The sequence below is a fragment of the Budorcas taxicolor genome, chromosome 3 (assembly GCF_023091745.1).
Source record: "Budorcas taxicolor isolate Tak-1 chromosome 3, Takin1.1, whole genome shotgun sequence".
Classification (NCBI taxonomy): Eukaryota; Metazoa; Chordata; class Mammalia; order Artiodactyla; family Bovidae; genus Budorcas; species Budorcas taxicolor.
Window position 1 is genome coordinate 12,705,419 of NC_068912.1, and position 19,678 is coordinate 12,725,096.

Here is a 19,678-nt window from a genome sequence, read left to right on the forward strand (position 1 = left end):
CAGCTAAAAGGTTGTGCAGCCACTGGAGGGAACAGCTGTCCAGGACACACTGTACTCATTATTGGAAATGCTTTTTTTTTTTTAATTTTTGACTCAAGACAGTCAAGACTCTAGTCCACCCTTCTCACACACATCCTGAGTCCAAAGATGGGCCAGGGCCATTTTGGCTACTAATGGTATTATGTTAACAATCTCTTCAACCTTCACATAATATTACAGCAGTATCTATATTTCCAGAATTTTTGAATACCATATAGAAGTGATGAATCTGTCTGAATATCCATATGGTAGATTCTATAATATCAAAAGCTTTTGAGATTCAACAATTTTACACACTTCACTGGCCCAGTCCCCTGTCTTGCTAAACACTAGGAAGTTCTGTTATTCCAGAAAGCACTTTAAAAGACTTCAGAGGGAATTAGTGGTCTCTTGGCTAATCCTGGAAAATGAAGCATGATCTTAGCTGAAGCCCTTGGACGTGAGCTCATGTCATGTCAGCACTGTTCTTAATATTCTGAGACTACGTAAGCTTTGTTGACTGAAAAAAATGCAGAGCGTGAGAGTGCATTGTGAGTTAAGTTTTATTTGTGGCAAAATGAGGCCTATAGCCCAAGAGGCAGCATTTCAGATAGCTTTGACTGCTTCAAAGAGTCAAGGAGTAAGGAAGAATTATTATACATGTGATTTTGGTGAAGGGTGAATGCATGCAATCAAGCACATGTTTTAGCAGAAAGTTGCTGCTAGCCACAAGTAGCAGTATTACCATGAAAGATTTTAGTACTTTTCTAGGTATGAGGAGATGTAAGAATTGGGCTCATAAAATCTTCTCCTGAAAATATCTATCTGAAGGCCTACTATGCCAGTTTTTCCCAGGACACAGAGTGCTTCTTTCCTGATCCCTGAACTCCTTTCAGAGTGTGTTAAAGCTCAGCAGCTTGTGCTATACTTGTAGAGGCAGAGGGAAAGGGCCAATTTGTAGTTGACGCTTTCTACCAATGAACTATTTTATGCCCTTTCATGCTCTCCATTCTACCATCCCCTTCACTTATTTAGTCTTTTTTTAATATAAATTTATTTATTTTAATTGGAGGTTAATTAGTCTTTTTTAAAAATATTTATTTATTTGGCTTTCTGGAGGTGAATGGGCTTCTCTAGTTGTGGCACACAGGCTCCAGATTGCAGGCTCAGTAATTGCAGCTTAGCTGCCCATCAGCATGTGGGATCTCAGTTCCCCAACCAGGACCTGAACCCTTATTCTCTGCATCATTGCAAGGCAGATTATTAACCACTGGACCACCAGGGAGGTCACCACTCATTTAGTCTTAAGCATGTGACTTTTAATATTACCATGGGATATAGCTTTTAATAGCAAGAATATTTTTCTTATAGCATCTCCTTCATGTGGCTGCACGATGAAGTCAGTGATGAATGAGATGAATAAGTGTTTTAGGCAATAAGAGATTTCATTACAAGCAATGGAGTGTTACAAAACTGTTGGAAGGTGGAGAGAACAGTCCAGGCTGAGAATTGCAGAAATGACTCCCAGGATGTTTTAACTTGGACCAAGATTTCATTTAATCAAGTATAATAATGTGACAGACACAGAGACAATTGCCTCTGCTGGAAGAAATTATTACTTACAATTCTCAAGAGAAGGGGGCATACCACATCATTCAAGTCCACATCAATAAAACCAAGAGCAGTCATGGGAGAGAAGGAATAAGGGGACAGCATGGGCATAAGACTCTATTGTGGTTTCCACAGGAAAGGCAAGGCAGGGCAAAGTAAATAGTTTAGAATTGGGTTATTTGAATAATTTCAGCGAGTTATGAGTTATAAATGGGCTTCCCTGGTGGCTCAGTGGTAACAAAATCTCTTGCCAATGCAAGAGACACAGGTTCGATCACTGGGTTGTGAAGATCCCCTGCAGAAGGAAAAGGCAACCTCCTCCAGTATTCTTGCCTGGGAAGTCCCATGGACAGAGGATCTTGGCAGGCTATAGTCTGTGGGGGTCACAAAAAAATCAGATATGACTTGGCTACTAACAACAATAAAAACAAAATGAGTTATAAGGGTAGTCTCCAGTTATTTGGTGAGAGTTGGATCATAAAGAAAGGTGAGAGCCAAATAATTGATGCTTTCAAATTATGGTGCTAGCGAAGTCTCTTGAGAGCCCCTTGGAGAGCAAGAAGATCAAACCAGTCAATCCTAAAGGAACTCAACCCTAAATATTCATTGGAAGGACTGAAGCTGAAGCTCCAATATTTTGGTCACCTGTTGCAAAGAGCTGACTGGTTGGAAAAGACCCTGATACTGTGAAAGATTGAAGGCAAAGGAGAAGGGGGCAGCAGAGGATGAGATGGTCAGATAGCGTCACCGACTCAATGGACATGAATTTAAGCAAAGTCTGGGAGACAGTGAAGGACAGGGAAGCCTGGCACGCTGCATTCCATGGGGTTCCAAAGAGCTGGACACAACTTAGTGACTGAACAACAACAACTAGTTGTTTGGTACCTGGTCTTGGGGTGATTAAGGGTAGGGAAATATTGACTCGGTATGTGAGAGTTAGTAATGGAGGTGGTTGGAATATGCGATTTGGATTTGTTGGATGGCATCACTGACTTGATGGACATGAGTCTGAGTGAACTCCGGGAGTTGGTGATGCACAGGGAGGCCTGGCGTGCTGCGATTCATGGGGTCGCAAAGAGTCAGACACAACTGAGAGACTGATCTGAACTGAACTGAACTGAATCTGCATATGAAAGGTTTGCTTAAAGGAGAGCTTACTATCTCATGGAATTAGTTATCCCTGGAAGGGGCAGTCTCTCCTTGGCAGGTAAGGACCTCAAGATGCCAAAGCATTATAAAATATAGAAAATTTTTAAAACATGATTAGCACACAGGACACTTTACAACTGAGTCATGGTGGTGATTAAGGGAAGGAGGGATCTTTAATCTACTGAATTCAAATCCAAGTTCAATACAGTGGTTGTAATCCAGGGAAGCTGGAGTGAGAGAGATTCTTCTATCACTGCTAACCACAGCTACTATGAACACAAAGGTTTGGAGAATGGAAACTGGAATACAGAAAAACCTTACATCTCCACAACTCTATTTGCCAGTGAACAGAAATGAAGTAGGAAAACCTCTTTATTTATTTGACTTCCAAAGGTCACATAAGTGGAACTCCTCTTCCAGACAAGATGGAAAAACAAGAACCATATTTATTCTGGTCTGACACAGCTAAAAAAGTGGACAGGGGAGGGAGGTGGAAGGAGGGTATAAGAGGAAGAGGACATATGTATACCTATGGTTGTTTCATGTTGCTGCTGCTGCTAAGTCGCTTCAGTCGTGTCCGACTCTGTGCGACCCCAGAGACAACAGCCCTCCAGGCTCCCCCAATAATAATATTGTAAAGTGATAATCATACAATTAAAAACAAAATATAAAATAGTAGGAAATCTATATGAAACAACAATGTTTGGACATTGACCATCAAGCAGCACAGGGCAGCGATCTCTGAGAGAGAGGAATAAGCAAGGTGAGTCAATTACTCCCAGTTCATTTCTTGAAGAGAGCTTTCAAGCTGCATCCAGGGAAAGGGTTACATGTAGAGCCTGGCAATCTCCCTGAGTTGAGAATGCCGAGTTAGGAATTCAGAAAGGCCAAGGGCTCCCCTTGTGCTTCAGCTGGTGACAAAACTGCTAGCAATGCAGGAGACCTGGGTTTGATCCCTGGGTTTGGAAGATCCCCTGGAGAAGGAAAAGGTACCCACTCCAGTATTCTGGCCTAAAGAACTCCATGGACTGTATAGTCCATGTGGTTGCAACAAGGTGGTCATATTTCACAGGGCAGAGTTGCAGACAGGAAAAAGCTGCACAGAGAAGTCCACAGATTTGGAACCTCTCTAGTACTTCAGTACTTCTGCAGAAGGAAATGGCAACCCACTCCAGTATTCTTGCCTGGAAAATTCCAAGGACAGAGGAACCTTGGCAGGTTATCATCCATGGGGTTGCAAAGAGTTGGACACAACTTAGCAAATGAACAACAGTACTTCGGTAAAGTGTTAAGATGGTATTATTTAAAGCAGTGAGTCAAAATTAACCCCAGAGTTTGCACTGATTGTACCTAACAAGACTTAAAATCAAACCTCTAACGAATCAGAAAAATTTCCAAGTAACTTAGTTTTAACCCAAAACAAAGTTCAAATGAAGTCAATAGGAAAAGGACATTAATGAACAGATCAATAAAACTGATAAAACTCTAGCCTGACTAGTCAGTAAAAAAAAAAAAGAGGAAAGAAACAAATTAATAATAACAGAAAGGAAAAAGATGACATAACTACAGACCTTATAGATGTTAAAAGATCAATAATGGAATGTTACAAATTACTTTATGTCATAAAGTTTAACAACTCTGAAGAAATGAATAGATTCCTTGAAAAACATAGACCACCAAAATTCACTTAAAATGAAAGAGATCAGCTGAATAAGTTTATTTTTATCAAAGAAAGTTTAGCTACAAATATAGGTAAAAAACCTTCCCATAAGTGTCACATGAGTACATCTAATTGGTGAAACCTAATTTACAAACTCACCTAGAGCCAGACATCTTGGAATGTGAAGTCAAGTGGGCCTTAGAAAGCATCACTACAAACAAAACCAGAGGAGGTGATGGAATTCCAGTTGAGCTGTTTCAAATCCAAAAAGATGATGCTGCAAAAGTGCTGCACTCAATATGCCAGCAAATTTGGAAAACTCAGCAGTGGCCACAGGACTGGAAAAGGTCAATTTTCATTCCAGTCCCAAAGAAAGGCAATGCCAAAGAATGCTCAAACTACTGCACAATTGCACTCATCTCACACGCTAGTAAATTAGGGAGAGGGAGAGGGAGAGTGTGGGATGATTTGGGAGAATGGCATTGAAACATGTATACTATCATGTAAGAATCGAATCACCAGTCTATGTCTGATGCAGGATACAGCATGCTTGGGGCTGGTGCATGGGGATGACCCAGGGGGATGAACCAGAGGGATATTGTGGGGAGGGAGGTGGGAGGGGGGTTCATGTTTGGGATCACATGTACACCCGTGGTGGATTCATGTCAATGTATGGCGAAAACAACACAGTATTGTAAAGTAAAATAAAGTAAAAATAAAATAAATAATAATAATTTAAAAAAAAAATTCTCCCAGCCAGGCTTCACCAATATGTGAACCATGAACTTCCAGATGTTCAAGCTGGTTTTAGAAAAGGCAGAGGAACCAGAGATCAAATTGGCAACATCCGCTGGATCATCGAAAAGCAAGAGAGTTCCAGAAATATATCTATTTCTGCTTTATTGACTATGCCAAAGCCTTTGACAGTGTGGCTCACAATAAACTGTGGAAAACTCTTCAAAAGATGAGAATACCAGATCACCTGACCTGCCTCTTGAGAAACCTATATGCAGATCAGGAAGCAACAGTTAGAACTGGACATGGAACAACAGACTGGTTCCAGATAGGAAAAGGAGTACATCAAGGCTGTATATTGTCACCCTGCTTATTTAACTTATATGCAGAGTACATCATGAGAAACACTGGGCTGGAAGAAGCACAAGCTGGAATCAAGATTGCTGGGAGAAATATCAATAACCTCAGATATGGAGATGACACCACCCTTATGGCAGAAAGTGAAGAGGAACTCAAAAGCCTCTTGATGAAAGTGAAAGAGGAGAGTGAAAAAGTTGACTTAAAGTTCAACATTCAGAAAACGAAGATCGTGGCATCTGGTCCCATCACTTCATGGGAAATAGATGGGGAAACAGTGGAAGCAGTGTCAGACTTTATTTTTGGGGGCTCCAAAATCACTGCAGATGGTGATTGCAGCCATGAAATTAAAAGACGCTTACTCCTTGGAAGGAAAGTTATGACCAACTTAGATAGCATATTCAAAAGCAGAGACAATACTTGGCCAACAAAGGTCCATCTAATCAAGGCTATGGTTTTTCCAGTGGCTATGTTTGGATGTGAGAGTTGGACTGTGAAGAAAGGTGAGCGCCGAAGAATTGATGCTTTGAACTGTGGTGTTGGAGAACACTCCTGAGAGTCCCTTGGACTGCAAGGAGATCCAACCAGTCCATCCTAAAGGAGATCAGTCTTGGGTGTTCTTTGGAAGGACTGATGCTAAAGCTGAAACTCCAATACTTTGGCCACCTCATGCGAAGAGTTGACTCATTGGAAAAGACTCTGATGCTGGGAGGGATTGGGGGCAGGAGGAGAAGGGACAACAGAGGATGAGATGGCTGGATGGCATCACTGACTCGATGGACATGAGTTTCAGTGAACTCCGGGAGCTGGTGATGGACAGGGAGTCCTGGCATGCTGCAATTCATGGGGTCGCAAAGAGTCAGACACAACTGAGCGACTGAACTGAACTGAATTTGCAAAGTCTAGCTGCAAAAAAATTTAAGAAATGTAGTTTTTGCCTTTCTAGACTTTGCCATATAAGATGGTATCGAAAAATTTAGCAAGCCACTCTGCATTTTGGATAAAGTGGGGTTTTTTTCGCTAGATTCCAATGATAGGGAAAACAAAAGAAAAAATAACATTTCTACCCCTGCCCCAAATATCTATGTATTTTTCTAACACTTCCCTGCTGGCTCAAGTGGTAAAGTATCTGATTACAGTGCAGGAGACCTGGGTTCAATCCCTGGGTCTGGAAGTTATCCTGGATAAAGGAATGGCTACCCACTCCAGTATTCCTGCCTGAAGAATTCCATGAACAGGCTACAGTCCAGGGAGTCGCAAAGAGTCAGACATGAATGTGCATCTTTCATTTTCACACTTTGAAAAACTCTAGAGTGAACTGCAATTGATCATTAGATTTTGGAGCAAGGAAGCCAACACACACACACACACCAGGAAAGCTAACTATGGGTCAATGGGTTCCAGGAGGCTGAGGAATGGAGCTGCCCAAATAGTCCAAAGAGTTAGATACCAGGAGTAAGAAAGATGTGCTGTGATAGCAAGGGACAGCCATGTATTAAGATTTAAGTTGTTTAGGATAACGACCAAGGGGAAAATTATGCAAAATTTTGGGTGCAGTTATTATCAGATTTCGGAAAAGGCAATGGCACCCCACTCCAGTACTCTAGCCTGGAAAATCCCATGGACGGAGGAGCCTGGTAGGCTGCAGTCCATGGGGTCGCTAAGAGTCAGACGCGACTGAGCGACTTCACTTTCACTTTTCACTTTCATGCACTGGAGAAGGAAATGGCAGCCCACTCCAGGGTTCTTGCCTGGAGAATCCCAGGGACGAGGGAGCGTTGTGGGCTGCCGTCTATGGGGTCGCACAGAGTCGGACACGACTGAAGAGACTTAGCAGCAGCAGCAGCATTATCAGATTTATATTCTGTTGCCTTATTTTATATAATACTATTTCATATTAACTTGTTATTGTTATCATAGTTCATCATACTATGTTACAAAAGATGTCATCAATTTAAGTACACCATTATTTTAGGTACCACTAGGAAAGGAAAAACACTGCCAAATGAACATAGTATTTTTATCATTTCATATTCTAACTTGTATTTTTTATTTCTTTTAAATCTCTCTACACATAGATATTATTTATTCTTGTCAATAAACAAAAAAAATTAAGATAAAGGATTCTTAAAGCTTTAATAAAGTTGTTTTAGCTCTTCCTAGTCACCTTTAATGGACTTCCCTGGTGGCTCAGACGGTAAAGTGTCTATCTACAATGCGGGAGACCTGGGTTCGATCCCTAGGTCGGGAAGATTCCCTGGAGAAGGAAATGGCCACCCACTCCAGTATTCTTGCCTGGAGAATCCCGTGAACAGAGGAGCCTGGTGTCCATGGGGTCGCAGATATCTGATTTATTTTATTCATTAACTCCTTGTTGTTCTGTGAAAGTAAAAGTCGCTCAGTCGTGTCCAAATCTTTTCGACCCTATGGACTATACAGTAGCCTATATAGCTACATGAACTTAACAGAGACTCAGGTTTCTTCCACCTCATTGCTCTGTTACTTACTGTCAGCTTCAACAGGAAATGCTACACTGGAGTGGGTAGACTATCCCTTCTACAGCAGATCTTCCCAACCAGGGAATCGAACCAAGGTCTCTTGCTTTACAGGCAGATTCTTTACCAGCTGAGCTATCAGGGAAGCCGTATGTTGTTCTATGGTTTGCCCTTAACAAAGGCTTCTAGGTGCCTCTCCAAATTCATTAACAACAAAATCGGATATTTAGCTAAGCACATTATCACCAAACTAAATACATGCCCCAGCTTTGCTTGTACATTTGGTTGGTGTGTTTCTGTGGCTACTTAACTAAGAAGCAGCAAAAGGGTAGTGGATGTTTCTTACTTCTGAGAATTCACCTTAAAATAGGGAGAAGGGAAGAGGTCTTCCCCTTCCTCCAGGAGGCTACCCAGAAATGTATCATGATAAAACAGTAGCGTTTCACATTGAAGCCTGACAGTAAGTAGAGCAATGAGGTGGAAGAAACCTGAGTTTCTGTTAACTTCATGTTAACCTTTGAGTGCCTACTTCTGGACTTCTATTATGTGAAAGAGAAATAAACTTTTCCTTTGTTTCAGTCCCCAGTATTTGAGCTGTTTATGCTTTAAGCAACTGTGAAGTGAAGTGAAATCGCTCAGTCGTGTCCAACTCTTTGCAACCCCATGGACAACTGTAGCCTACAGGCTCCTCCATCCATGGGATTTTCCAGGCAAGAATACTGGAGTGGGTTGCCATTCTCTTCTCCAGGAGATATTCCCAACCCAGGGAATGAACCTGGGTCGCCCACACTGTAGGCAAATGCTTTACCATCTGAGCCACCAGGGAAATCCAAATCCTAATTCATGCTTGCTTCAGGTTTTTACCACAACAAAATACATATAAAGAGATATAAACGTTTACTTTGTTTCAGCTCCCTTTATTTGGGTTGTTTATGCTTTAACCAAGTACACCTAATCCTAATTAACGTTTGCTTCTGTTTTTTTGCTGAAACAAAATGCGTATACGCCTACATGCCTATGAAAGAGCTGCAACAATCATTATTAAACATACAGCCTCACATTCAGATGCTCTTATTTTAATAAAATACAGTCTCAAGAGTAGAATTTCTGAATTGAGAAGTCTGCAAATTTTTTATGTGAAGAGATTTTATCAAATAGCTTCCCAAAAGGCTGCTTTTAAAAGCATATATGTGGTACTCTCCCTCATTGTTGTCAGTCTGCTATGATAGAATGGATATTTCATTTTTACTTTAATTTACTTTTCTGTGACTATTAATAAAGATGATTATCTTTTCTTATGTTTATTAGCCATTTTAGATTTGTTCTTTATGATTTATCTATTCAGTCTTTGCCAATTTATTGCTTGAGTGTTAAACATTTTCTCATAAACTTGTACTTTTCTCAGTATTTATGTTAGCTAATGTTACTTGTATTTTGCAGTTTAGATATTCCCCCAACCTAAAATTGATTTATGTCATCTACTGCCATACAAACTTTTTATTTTTTAACATGTGTATATTTTATAGTTTCTGAATTCATATTTTGGTTTTAAAAAATCTTCAAAACCTCAGTCTTTACTACATCTGGAATTTATTTATATTTATTTTATGAGAGAGAGTTCCAATATTATTTTTTGTAGATGAGAAGCCAGCCTGCTCATTATTTTTTCCAGTGATATAAAATAATAGCTCATATATTCCCATATAAACTGAGATCTATTTCTTACCTTTCTATTCTACTCCTCTATTCAACTGTTTGTTGATTTTATTACCTTAATATAATGCTGACAGAGAAGATGCAGTTTAGCCCCTTGGGTAACAAAAGAGTTCACAGGTTTGTTCAGGGCATAGCTGGTCTGCAGTCACCGGACAAGCTGAAAGCCTTTCTCCAGACCACAGGTGAGGGCAGGCAGAGAGAGTGAGACTCAGCAGAAAGCTCTAGTCATAAGATGAACCTAACAGCATAGGCCATGCGAGTATCCGAAGAGAGGATGGGGCACTGGGAGGGGCAGGAAGCCTTCAGAGTGCGGGTTTCCATGGGAAGGTAATTCCTAGGCTGAAGCTGCAAGGTTACCGAGTGTCCATGAGCTCTGGGCACATGGCTGGGGCGGCAGCCCACAGGGTGCCTTCTCACCCACTCCGCTGACCTGACCTGCAGAAGTTGGAATCTACAGGAGAGCAGCTCCCTCCAACACTACCTCTCCAGAGTGCTCTACTGAAAAAGTGTTTAACATTGTGCTAACTCTGAAGAAGAAATGATTAGAGGAATTTCACCGATTATCAGAGTATAAAATGAAGCATGACTTAAGGGTCAATAAATTGACTTTCAGCACAGCACTCAATAAGGAACACAATATCCATAAAGAGAATAAATATTCTGAAATGAATTTGAAGGATTTTCTGAGATATTTTGAGCTGAGTATTTAAAGGAAGGAGACAAAATTTCCTGGAGAATAAACATTTACTTCCAAAACAAACCAAAGTTGCTTAGAAATGAACCAAAGCTATGGTAAACTCATGCTGAAGCATTCCGAAAAAGATTTCAGAGAGGACATTAAACACATGCGTGAAAACTGTAGAAGACCAATGGGACTGTTCAGAAGCTAGACACTGCTCGAGGAAGCTGAGCTGAAGAGCGTCCCCTGAGGTCAGCATGATACCAAAAACTGTGAACAGGTGCTACATTTTTAAAAGCATTGTGGATTGCCACACATTTGTACACATTGCTTCTCACGGCATTTATAAGATTATCTATCTTTGTCCACTTGGCTACCATAACAAAATACCATAAACTGGGTGGCTTAAAAACAATAGAAATGTTTTTCTCACAATTCTGGAGGCTGAGAACTACCAATCAACTGAGTCTACTTCCTGGTTCATAGACCGAATATTCTTGCTGTGTCTTGCTTCTCAAGTGGTGACAAAGGAGACAAAGACCTTTTTAATTATTTATACTGGAGTATAGCTGATTTGGGCTTTCCTGGTGGCTTAGAGGGTAAAGCGTCCGCCTGCAATGTGGGAGACCCAGGTTCAATCCCCGAGTCAGGAAGATCCCCTGGAGAAGGAAATGGCAACTCCCTCCAGTACTCCTGCCTGGAAAATCCCATGGACAGAGGAGTCTGGGAGGCTATAGTCCTTGGGGTCACAAAGAGTCGGACATGACTGAGTGACTTCACATTTATAGCTGATTTCCAATGTTGCATTAGTTTCAGGTGTACAGCAAAATGATTTAGTTATACATATACATATTATTCTTTTTGAGATCTTTCCCATATAGATTACAACAGTATATTGAGTAGAGTTCCCTATACATATAGGGAACTATATATATGTGCTATATATAGATAAGGACCCTTTTTATATGGTCACTAATCCCATTCATGAGAGCTCAGACCTCATGGTTTAATCTCCTCCCAAAGAACTCACCATCTAAAACCATCACCTTGGGTATTCAGTTTTCAACAGAGGACACAGGACATAGACATTCAATCTGTAGCATGATCAAAACAGACATTAGTATCTCCTTTTGGCACAGGAATAAAGTGAGTAAATAAAGAGGAGATCCTTGTCTCCTGATCCAGTGCACTTGTTGGTTCACCTCAGTGGATCTCTACTTCCTGCTTCAATTTCCCCTCTCTCTAGGGGGCTTTCCCTAACTAACCTCAAGCCAACATTTCATTTAGCATTCTGAGGAATCTGTTGCATAGCAATGTACAGTACTTACAAACAGTGATTCTCTAGCTTTACCTGAACATCAGAATTAGCTCGTGTGTGTGTGTGTGTGCACGCGCATGTGCATGCCAAGTCTTTCAGTCACGTATGACTGTTTGTGACCCCATGGACTGTAGCCCACCAGGATCTTCTGTCCAGTGAATTTTCTAGGCAAGCATACTGGAGGGGGTTGCCATTTCCTATTCCAGGGGATCTTCCCAACCCAGGGATCGAACCCACGTCTCTTGCACCTCCTGCATTGGCAGGCAGATTCTTTACCACTGACCATCTGTGAAGCCCCCAGAATCACCTGAGGGCTTTATAAAACACAGATGACTGGGCCCCACTCCTATGATTTCTCATTTAGTAGAGCTCATTGGCAGGGGGTGGCCCAACACAATTTGCAACTTTCCAGGTGATGAAGCTACAGGTTAGGAAACCAGTTTGGAAACCATGAATTTAGAAACTAGCTGCATTTCCACACATATCCTAGGTTTTATCTGCAAGTCCAACACAGAAGATGCCAAATCTTAATTTTCTCAAGCAAAGACTTCACAAGCTTAGTCTTTTTTCTGGATGTTCAAGGGACTTGAGTGCCAAGCGACTACTTCCCTGGTAGCTACAGATGATTTTATCTTGACCTTCAAATTTCTTCGCATCGGGAAAGGCTGCTGTTCCTCTACATTTCCTGCTTCTTTTATCTAGGCTAAGAATAGAGCAGACAGCTGGGCCAACCACTAGTGCTCATGCCTGTCCAAATCGGTTCAGCCCAGCTCATGTATGGTCTCATTTAATAGCTATAAGTGGGAGAATCTGTCTCCTCCCACTCTGAAAAAAACAACTGGCCACATGAGAGAAATATCACTACCAAAAGTAGCTTTTTCTACATTATATACCCACACTATGATTTCTCCTCTTTTAATCAAGTTACATGAAGTAAAAACTTGAGACACCTCTGTTTCCTACAACCTAACTTTTTTTGAAAATGTCTCTCTTTGTAAATTCAGGTTCAAAATAGAAGGTAGGTTCTGAAAGTGAAAGTGATAGCATTAGTCGCTCAGTCATGACCAACTCTATGTGATTCCATGGATTGTCTCCTCTGTCCATGGGATTCTCCAGACAAGAATACTGGAGTGGGTTGCCATCCCCTTCAGGGGATCTTCCTGACCCAGGGATCAAACCCAGATCTCCTGCATTGTAGGAAGACCCCTTACCATCTGAACTACCAGAGAAGGTTCTGAAATTCTCAATGTATCATTCAGGACAAACTTTTTATATCACAGACACAAACTGGGAGGCCTAGTGTCATCCAGCAGAGGCATATCTGGAGTATCCCACATCCCAGAAAAAGCTGACTTAAAACTCAACATTCAAAAAACTAAGATCATGGCATCTGGTCCCATTATTTCATGGCAAATAGATGAGGAAACAGTGGAAACAGCAACAGACTTTATTTTCTTGGGCTCCAAACTGTGGTGGTTTCACACTGAATAATATTCAAACACACAGTATTATGACAGACAGTACAGGGACAGCATTCAGAGAAGCAACTCCCCAAGAACTTGCTGAGCACATATTTTATTGGTAACTTATCTTGTAATCTTTAAGTGCAGGAAAGCAAGACAGAGACTAGAATTCAGGGATCAAGGAGGCTTCCTCCTGGAGGTCTGGAGGTAATCATAGAAGAGTCGTAAGGAAAGGTCTTTGAAGATAAGGGGGTTTGCTCTGTGTACAGAACAGCATATAGCTAATGCTGACATGTCAGTCCGAATGTCTGAATTAAGGGTGGGGTAACAGCAAGCGAGGAAGAGGGAATGAGTACTAAATTCCAGGAGATATTTCCAAGAAATTAGTAAAACATGTTTCCCACACAGAATCACTACAGATAGTGACTGCAACCATGAAATCAAAAGATGCATGCTCTTTGGAAGAAAAGCTATGACAAACCTAGACTACATATTAAAAAGTAAAGACATTACTTTGCCAACAGAGGTCTGTCTATGATTTTACCAGTAGTCATGTATGGATGTGAGAGTTGGACCATAAAGAAGGGTAAGCGCCGAAGAATTGATGTTTTTGAACTGTGGTGTTGGAAAAGACTCTTGAGAGTCCCTTGGACTGCAAAGAGATCAAGCCAGTCAATCCTAAAGGAAATCAACCCGAAATATTCATTAGAAGGACTGATGCTGAAACTGAAGCTCCAATATTTTGGCTGATTCATTAGAAGAAAACCCTGATGCTAGGAAAGATTGAAGGCGGGAGGAGAAGGGGACAATAGAGGATGAGATGGTTGGATGGCATCACTGACTCAATGGACATGAGTTTGAGTAAGCTCCAGAAGATGGCGAAGGACAGGGAAGCCTGGTATGCTGAGCAACTGAACAATACCCCACATATTGTACTGATAGGGTCGCAAACAACTGAACTGATAGGGTCGCAAAGAGTCAGACACGACTGAGCAACTGAACAACACCCCACATATTGTAAAGGTTTCTGTCAACACACTAATATAGGCTTGTTCACATATAATGCTAGACCTCTGTTTTTCTTGAAAAAAGGTGGGTTACAGCCAAGCCAGGGTCTTACTTTATACTTCACAAGGAACAGTTGCACTTGCTTCCTTGGAACAGGAAAAGTATCTTCCAGTTGACTGCATATTCCATCATTCAAATAATGACCACACACAGTTACACTGCAACCTTTATCTGCTTGTCCCTGAGACGTATCTGAGTTTGCACTTCTTTTTTTTACAGAACTACTTGGACATATACACTTGTAGTATACTAAAAGAAAAAAAAAAACTTAAATCCTCTTAGATAAAATGTTCAAAGTGTGTGAGAAGAGCTCCCTGTTCTCTGCTTCTTCAAGGTAGCTCTCTTTCACCCTCAAATTCTGAGGGCTAAAGCCCTGAGATCCTGAAATCCAGACAGATAGGTGTGGGGAGGAGAGTCATGGGATATCTTGATAGCGGCTGTGAGAGAAAAGAGAGACCATTAAGGAAAAGGGAAGAGGAGAAAACGTAGGCAGAAGGGTTGAAGCAGGGAGGAGATGGAAAGGAGAGACTTACCGGTGCTTCCTAAACCAGAAGACTAAGCCTCCAACAAACAGAAGGACGAACACCAGTATTACCAGGACGACGATCAAGCCCCTGGAGACACGTTTCCCATCTGTGTGGGGGAATGCAGGATATGTCTCAGTCCGGGAATCTGTATCAGGTCCCCTACTATAAGTATATGTGAGCATGCCAGGTGCTTATTTCTTGTCCTGTTTAATGTGCCCACTTGTATTCCTCTGAAGATTTCAGACGTCCCATCTTTTTTAGGGGTCTGGGCATCTATAATTCGGTTCACTTCAGCATATGCTAGTACTCATATGGAGGAAGGCACTAGTTTCACAGCTAGTCCAAACCTGAGTCTAAATCCAATTCTTCCACTTTCTAATGATGAGACTCAGGGCAGTTGGACCTAGCTTAGCCTCAATTTCTCATCTGTAACATGAAAACAATAGTATCTGCTCAAAGGAGAGTTGGGACGATTGTTCATACATACTCTGCTCTATGCAGAGTGTTCAGCTCACACCGAGAAAGCACTCAATAAACCACAGCTATCTTTGTCACCCTGCCTTTCAAAGTCCCCAGTTTCCTCTTCCGGGGAGCAAATCTTCCTGGGATTCTGTACTTGCCACCTATTTCTGAATCTGTGGGGATTTTAGTCTGTTCTTTCTTGTATATGGAACACCTTGTCTCAATCGTTTTTGAGTACAGATCTTTATTCCTCCCCTTTGAGAATCCCTTCCTTCTATCACTCTTGGCTGGGGCTTCATTTCCTCCATCCTAGGTGTGTCATTTCCCTCCCCTTCCCTAGGCCCTCCCTCTGTGCTTGAGGACTATCACCTCCCATCCAGAGCTGGGTCCCAGTTCCTTCTCACCCCAGTGCAGGATGATGTCCTGGTCTCCTAGACTGCTGTGCTTCACTCGGCAACTCAAGCCAGCCGCCTCCCCAGCCGCCACATCCAGGGTTACTCGCAGATACCAAGTCGAGTCGGCATTGGGCATGACGTCTCCTTGCTGAGTGCCAGGCTCCTCCTGCTCACCCCTCATCCACATCACCCACACAGGTTTTGGGTAGAATCCTGAGACGTGGCACACCAGCAGCAGACGGTCAGGCCCAGGACTGGGGCCACTGGAAAGCCAAGCCTCTGGCTTCACTGTATTCGACAGGAGAATGAGACATCTTAAAGTGAAGACTCCGCATCAGAGGCTCTGGACTTCATAGCAGGCTCATCAGTCCTACATTTCTACCTCTGGAGATGAACTCCCACCATTTCGATCTGTTTGTATTAGCTTCTCCAGAAAAGCCTTCCCCGATCCCCATTCCCTTCCCTGATCCAGTCTCCGGTAAATGCCCCTACTCTGTACTCCCAGAGCACCCTGTGTTCAGCTGTAACATACGTAGCATGTTTCTAAGTGTTAGTCACTCAGTCATGCCTGACTCTTTGCAACCCCATGGACTATATCCCACCGGGCTCCTCTGTCCATGGAATTTTTCAGGCAAGAATACTGGAGGGGGTTGCTATTTCCTTCTCCAGGGCATCTTCACAACCCAGAGGTCAAACCCGGGTCTCCTGCGTTGTGGGCAGACTCTTTACCATCTGAGCCACCAGGACACTGCTTTAACTATTCATCTGCCTTCTCCTCTCCCTCCTCAAGCACAGATTCTGACTGACCCCCAGAGTTTATCTAATTCAATACATGGAACCCAAAAGGTACCTAATGTTTGTGGAATGCAAAAATACCCTCATAGCTTATCCATCCCCTCCTCGTCCCGTGATGCTTAAAGGGATGTGAACCCTGGAATGAAAACCCAAGATGGAGCCCCAGAGTGGAATGGAGGGCAGGGGGTGACAAAGGCAGGCTGACCTTGCTTCTCCAGCTCGGACTTCCCGGTCTGCATGAGGCCTTTGACCAACTCGGGGCAGATGTCATGGAGGAGCCAGTGCACCGTCTCCTTGGTCCCTTGGTCCCCATTGAGCACCTTGCAGACCTCCTGGCTCCAAGGGGGGGCATCCGGGGCTGACACCCAAGACATTCCTTGGAAACTCAGGACATCCCTTCCTTGAAATGCTGCACGTAAGAAGCTTTCTGAGATGTTCCTCGGGAGTAACTCACATCCTCCAGATACCTGGATCTCAAAAGGATCTGAGGAGAGGAATGGAAAGCGATCTATGAAGAGCTTAGAAGACTGAAAGGAGTTGAAGAAACTGGTGTGAGGGTTATACTGGGGACCCCAAAGTTCATGTAAATGAGAATGGGTGGCCTGCAGAGGAACGAACAAGGGGTATTTTGAGGACTCAAGCTTGGACCTCTCAGGCAGCAGTGGGACTCAAAAGAAAGAGAGGAGACAATCACGTGGGGCCAGAACCTCCCGGGTGGGCTTCAGCATCCACTGTCTCCCCCTGGGCAGCTGTCCACGATCCCATCCCTCAGCTCACAGTCGCCGGGCAGCATTTTCACGAATTCCCGGATGTCCCTGGTGAAGCTGCTGCGATAAACCTGAAATGTATGCTGCAGCTGCTCCCACTGCTGGTCGCTGAATGTGCCCTGAGACCAATCCTTCAGGAAGCGGATGGTGCTCGACTCATTGCGCCAAGTATAGGGCTGCAGCTCCCCCAGCCACGCGAGGCCGTCCGTGCGCGTCCAGCTGAGGTTGGCGAAGGAGGAGATCTGGAGGCCGCGGAAGGGGAAAGACGTTTGCGGGGCTGGAGAGAATACAGATCGGAGGAGCCGGGGAAACGGGAGGGAGAGCACAGAAGGGAGAAGCAAGAAAAAAAGAAAGAAAGAAACAGTTAGGTTTGGGAAGAAAGGGTGATGTCTGCTGGCTCTGAATCGAGCTCGGTCTCCAGGGGCCAAGCAGCTGGAAGCAGGGAGTAACAGGTTCTCGGGCTGGTGGATCAAGCTCACGACTTCTCGAGGTGCATCAGTCTCCGCCCGCCCGCCGCGATCGTCGGCCCGTTTCCCTGCTCGGCTCCCTCTCTCCGCCCTCCGCCCGGTTCCACTCATTCTCAAAACTCCCGCAAATCTTTGGAAGCCTCCAGAAGAACAGACACAGCAAGCACCCCACGTCCTAGCTCTGCTCTCGGACGAATCTCCGCCCCCGCCCCCAACGCCCGCCCTCCGTCCTTCCCCAACGCCCGCCCACACACCCCGGGTTTCCCGGACTGCCAAAAGCCTGAGCTTGAACCTGTTGCTGGTCAATTCTTCAGCCTAGAGGCAGGCAGGACTCCCATTCTGGCTATCCCTGGACTTGCTTCCAACCCCTTCAGTCCAGAGATCCCTTTTTCATCTGCCAGGCGGTCCCTCTTGTTAGGTATCTGAGCTGCAAAGAGCTGTGGTCCCAGCCACTCACCTCACAACCGGCTTGTCTAAATCTCTTTTTCCAACGTAGAGTACAGATAGTATGTGGAAAAACACTTTACAACTACTATTTAAGTTTTAAAAACAGGACATAAAGTTGTATCTATGGTATAACGTCTACCATGTTTTTCAAAACAAAGGTTTAAGTGGGAGGCAAGCAATGGATGTCTCTAGGCAAAGAGATTGTGGAAGATTTTTAATCTGTTTTACATTTGTTGTTTTCCAAAATGTCTAGGAGTGCAAACATCATGTTAATGATAAAATAATAAGAGACTTCTCTGGTGGTCCAGTGGTTAAGAATACACCTTGCAGTGCAGGGGGTGTTGGTTGGATCCCCGATCAGGGTGATCTAGAGTGATCTCAGCCTGCAACAGCTCCCAAAAGGGCTTGGATTCCCAACTAGAGATTGAGGTTGGATTCCAGCTGTGAGAACACCAGAGCCTAGCCAGTAGACTAGTGGTCAGTGACAAGGGCCCCGGCCTTCAGCTTTGCAGAAAAAAATTCCCGCAAAGGAAGAAAGTAGTGAAGCAAGTACAGTATTTACTGAGAGGAAAAAAGCACAGTACAATAGGGAGAATACGACTCAAGGAGAAAAAGTCGCTGAGTTGCAGCCTCCTGGCAATTTCAACTACTTTTATAGGGCATTTCTTCCAGTTTTCCTTTGGCCAATCATTTTAATTTGCCTGTTTCACAGTCCATATTTGGTATACTTCAAGATCCTCCCATATGTGCACACGCATCTCTTAGCCAAGATGGATTTTACTGAAAAGGCATCTGGGTAGAACATCCCTTAACATAAGTCTCCTTTGGCCTCTAAGGAGAGGGAAATTAAATAGTCTTAGTTAGGCAGTATATTGTCACCTGGGTTATTTAACTCATATGCAGAGTACATCATGAGAAATGCTGGACTGGATGGAGCACAAGCTGGAATCAAGATTGCCGGGAGAAGTACGAACAACCTCAGATTTGCAGATGACACCACACTTATGACAGAAAGTGAAGAAAAATTGAGCCTCTTGATAAAAGTGAAAGAGGAGAGTGAAAAGCTGGCTTCAACGTTCAGAAAACTAAGATCATGGCATCTGGTCCCATCACTTCATGGGAAATAGATGGGGAAACAATGGAAACAGTGACAGACTTTATTTTGGGGCGCTCCAAAATCATTGAAGATGGTGACTGCAGCCATGAAATTAATTTTTCCTTGGAAGAAAAGCTATGACCAACCTAGACAGCATATTAAAAAGCAGAGACATTACTTTGCCAACAAAGGTCTGTCTAGTCAAAACTATGGTTTTTCCCGTAGTCATGTATGGATGTGAGAGTTGGACTATAAAGAAAACCGAGCACCGAAGAATTGATGCTTTTGCTCTGTGGTGTTGGAGAAGACTCTTGAGAGTCCCTTGGACTTCAGGGAGATCCAACCAGTCCACCCTAAAGGAAATCAGTCCTGAATATTCATTGGAGGGACTGATGCTGAAGCTGAAACTCCAATACTTTGGCCACCTGATGTGAAGAACTGATTCATTGGAAA

At 43.2% G+C, this 19,678-nt stretch overlaps 1 protein-coding gene across 1 annotated transcript; it reads right to left on the reverse strand.

Annotated features, from left to right (window-relative positions):
* Positions 1-12,980: 12,980 nt before the first annotated feature.
* Positions 12,981-17,861, reverse strand: LOC128044627 (antigen-presenting glycoprotein CD1d). Its single transcript, XM_052636961.1, has 5 exons — positions 17,226-17,861; positions 16,654-16,932; positions 15,663-15,941; positions 14,803-14,902; positions 12,981-14,706 (listed from the first exon to the last, which is right to left on the reverse strand). Exons 1-5 carry the CDS (start codon positions 17,791-17,793, stop codon positions 14,685-14,687), a joined length of 1,248 nt encoding a protein of 415 aa, XP_052492921.1. The 5' UTR covers positions 17,794-17,861; the 3' UTR covers positions 12,981-14,684.
* Between the last annotated feature and the right edge of the window lie 1,817 nt (positions 17,862-19,678).